Source organism: Larimichthys crocea, chromosome XXIII (assembly GCF_000972845.2).
Source record: "Larimichthys crocea isolate SSNF chromosome XXIII, L_crocea_2.0, whole genome shotgun sequence".
In the NCBI taxonomy this organism is placed as follows: domain Eukaryota; kingdom Metazoa; phylum Chordata; class Actinopteri; family Sciaenidae; genus Larimichthys; species Larimichthys crocea.
This window is the reverse complement of record NC_040033.1, coordinates 19,352,381-19,354,924: the sequence shown is the minus strand read 5'-3', so window position 1 is coordinate 19,354,924 and position 2,544 is coordinate 19,352,381. Positions and strand designations below refer to the sequence as shown.

Sequence of the window (2,544 nt, the reverse complement as noted above, 5' to 3'; positions counted from 1 at the left end):
CAATAATAATTATTATTTTAATTGTTGTTATAATAATAATAATAATAATAATAATAATAATAAAATTTGACATTCGCCTCCTCCGATGAGTCTCGGGATGAAACAGTAACTTGAAGCCATTTTGCAGCGTCGTGCCGACTCGGCGGAAACGTCTGGGACACAAAAGCCAAGTCGGACATCACCGTCACCGCCATCATCACCATGACAACGCCCGGACAGACTCTCATCACCCTGCCGGCTCCTGTATCACATGTCATATGATACGAGATACCCACATTCATCGGAGGAGAGCGCGTGTGAATATGAGACGGAGGGAAAATGTTTTTCTACGGGTGACGACGGGATGTGATGCACAAACAGGATGGCATCTGGAGCCGGAGGAGGAGGAGGAGGAGGAGGAGGAGGCAACATTTTCAATAGATCTGGAGCTTAATGCTGAAAAAGGTTGTTATGTATGTTATAACGATGAAAGGCAAAAGGAAAACTGATGAGGAAAAACTATTAAAAAAAAAAGGAAAACAGTCAAAGTAAAATAAAAAAGTAAAAAACAAAAAACAGGAATTCTGAAAAATGAAAGATGAGCTGAAGAAAAGAGGAAAACGGGTCAAATTATGAACAAAGGACGAGAAGACGTGAAGATGAGTGAAGCGCAGACTGATCGCCGGCACAGGACAGAAGGTGTTGATGACACGGTGATGACACGCCGCTGTCCTATTGGTCCACTTGGGGCGACCTCTGATGACCCCTCCGCCTGTCAATCATGTCCTCGGAGAAAGGAGGCATTGTCTTTATAACAGCAGTGTGTGTGTGTGTGTGTGTACTGACTGATAATGTAAAGCGAGGCGTCATCTGCATATCGACGAATAAAAACGTCTTTTTCTTCTCCGCTCGTCGTTTCTCCCTCTCCTTTCATGCTTCACTCTTTTTATTTCGACACATACTTTAATATTTTCTCTTCTTTCCTTTTCTCTGCGTCTTCTTCTCATCAGTCTCTCTCCTCCTTCCTCTTTTCCTCGGCTTCACTCCTTTAATTTTTCTTCTTCGTCTCTTCAGGTGATTTGTGAGAAGATCTTCAGGCCGTGGTTTTCTCCGACACTACTTGGGGCCAAAGCAGGACTCCCCCTGCAGGTAGGATTGATTTTTATGAATTAATATATTTTATTTTGAAGTCTATCTAATCGTCATCTCAAACCAACCAACAAATCTCAGCTAATGTCAGGTGTGCTTCAAAAGGAAAAACAAAGAGCAAGGGCCCATGTGATCAGAACAAATACTCGAGTACAGCTGTAGTCATGGTTACCACAGTGAGAGTACACTCTGATTTCCGGCGCAGTGATTGGTCGAGTCTCAAACAAACTGCTCGCTCCTGTGTTTCGTCTTTTGAACAGGTGGAGCTGCAGCGAGCGGTGCAGGAGTGTTCAGAAACAGAAGGAGGCGTGGAGCAGAGAGAGGAGGATGGAGGTGGCGGAGGGGAGGCGGGGCAGGTCCGGGGGGTCCATCAGCGTCTCCTCAACATCCTGACCCGCCTCCTTCAGGAGGGAGGGGCCTCAAGGGAAGGAGGCGGGGCCTGGGAAGGGAAAGGTCACGTCCACACTGCGCTGAACTTCTGATCGCAGTGACGTCTGTTTGCACGTTTGCTGAAGGAGTGGCTCGTTTCCCGGGCACTGAGCCGCAGTTTGAACCACGAGGACCATTTCTGAGCCATAGTCCAGATTACATGAGGTCAGACATGAGACTGAGATCTCAGTCAGTGTTCTACCAGCTTCATCCTTCCTGTCTCAACATGACAGCGTGCACAGAGTGGCTGCGTAAAGGAATGAGTTTCCAGTTTGATCATCAGCTCTGGAATGAACTGGGACACGGAGCGAGAGCCAGAAGCTCATGGTGCAACATCAGGTTTGGACCTGACGAGGAACGAGTGGACGACTGGAAGCTCTTTTACTGTGTGTGACTTTCTGCTGCTCGTTGTCGCGGAGTATCCAGGTTCCAGGTGTTTTTTTCTGGATATAGATTTCGGATAATTTGGTGACTGCGATGAATCTGGAAACATCTGGACCAGGACTGGAAGTACTGAGTGAGAGCTCAGCGATGCCTTAAACGTCTTCTCATCAGAGGAGTATATTATGGATCCGGTGTACATGGATCCTCTCTGATTGTTTCTTTAATTAATCCAGTTAGTCTCAGTGAGATTGAAAGCTACAAAAGCTGCAGACATGTTATGAAGTAGTATTAACCACTAATTAACCCGTTAGACTTTCGTTTTGAAAGCAGATAATTAATGTTCTTTTACTGACGTCCCCGTAACAAACAGCACCTGCTGATCGGATCTGTCGCGTTCACGTTGCTCAAATTCAAATGTGTAAACGTTCACTCAGCGTTTGTGAAGCGTGACAGAATATTACATAAATCAGAGGTCGCTCTACGTGAATCTGAATCATCTGAGGGCGACGTGTGCAGCTGTGAGGTCTGCCTGTACATTTAGTTAGAACACAAACTGTGATTTCATGTGTGTTGTTCAGTTGAATAATAAAATCTGTAACGACG

The 2,544-nt window shown here is 45.7% G+C and overlaps 1 protein-coding gene across 5 annotated transcripts in view; it reads left to right on the top strand.

The window, feature by feature from the left end:
* Window positions 1–2,544, top strand: part of dipk1c (divergent protein kinase domain 1C) — a 29,308-nt gene extending 26,764 nt beyond the window's left edge. For all 5 annotated transcript variants that reach the window (XM_019270041.2, XM_019270040.2, XM_019270042.2 and 2 more), the window contains 2 exons: window positions 1,054–1,128; window positions 1,389–2,544. In XM_019270041.2, the coding sequence (XP_019125586.2) occupies window positions 1,054–1,128; window positions 1,389–1,610 (297 nt within the window). In that variant the 3' untranslated portion in view covers window positions 1,611–2,544. The remainder of the gene's footprint in view (window positions 1–1,053; window positions 1,129–1,388) is intronic.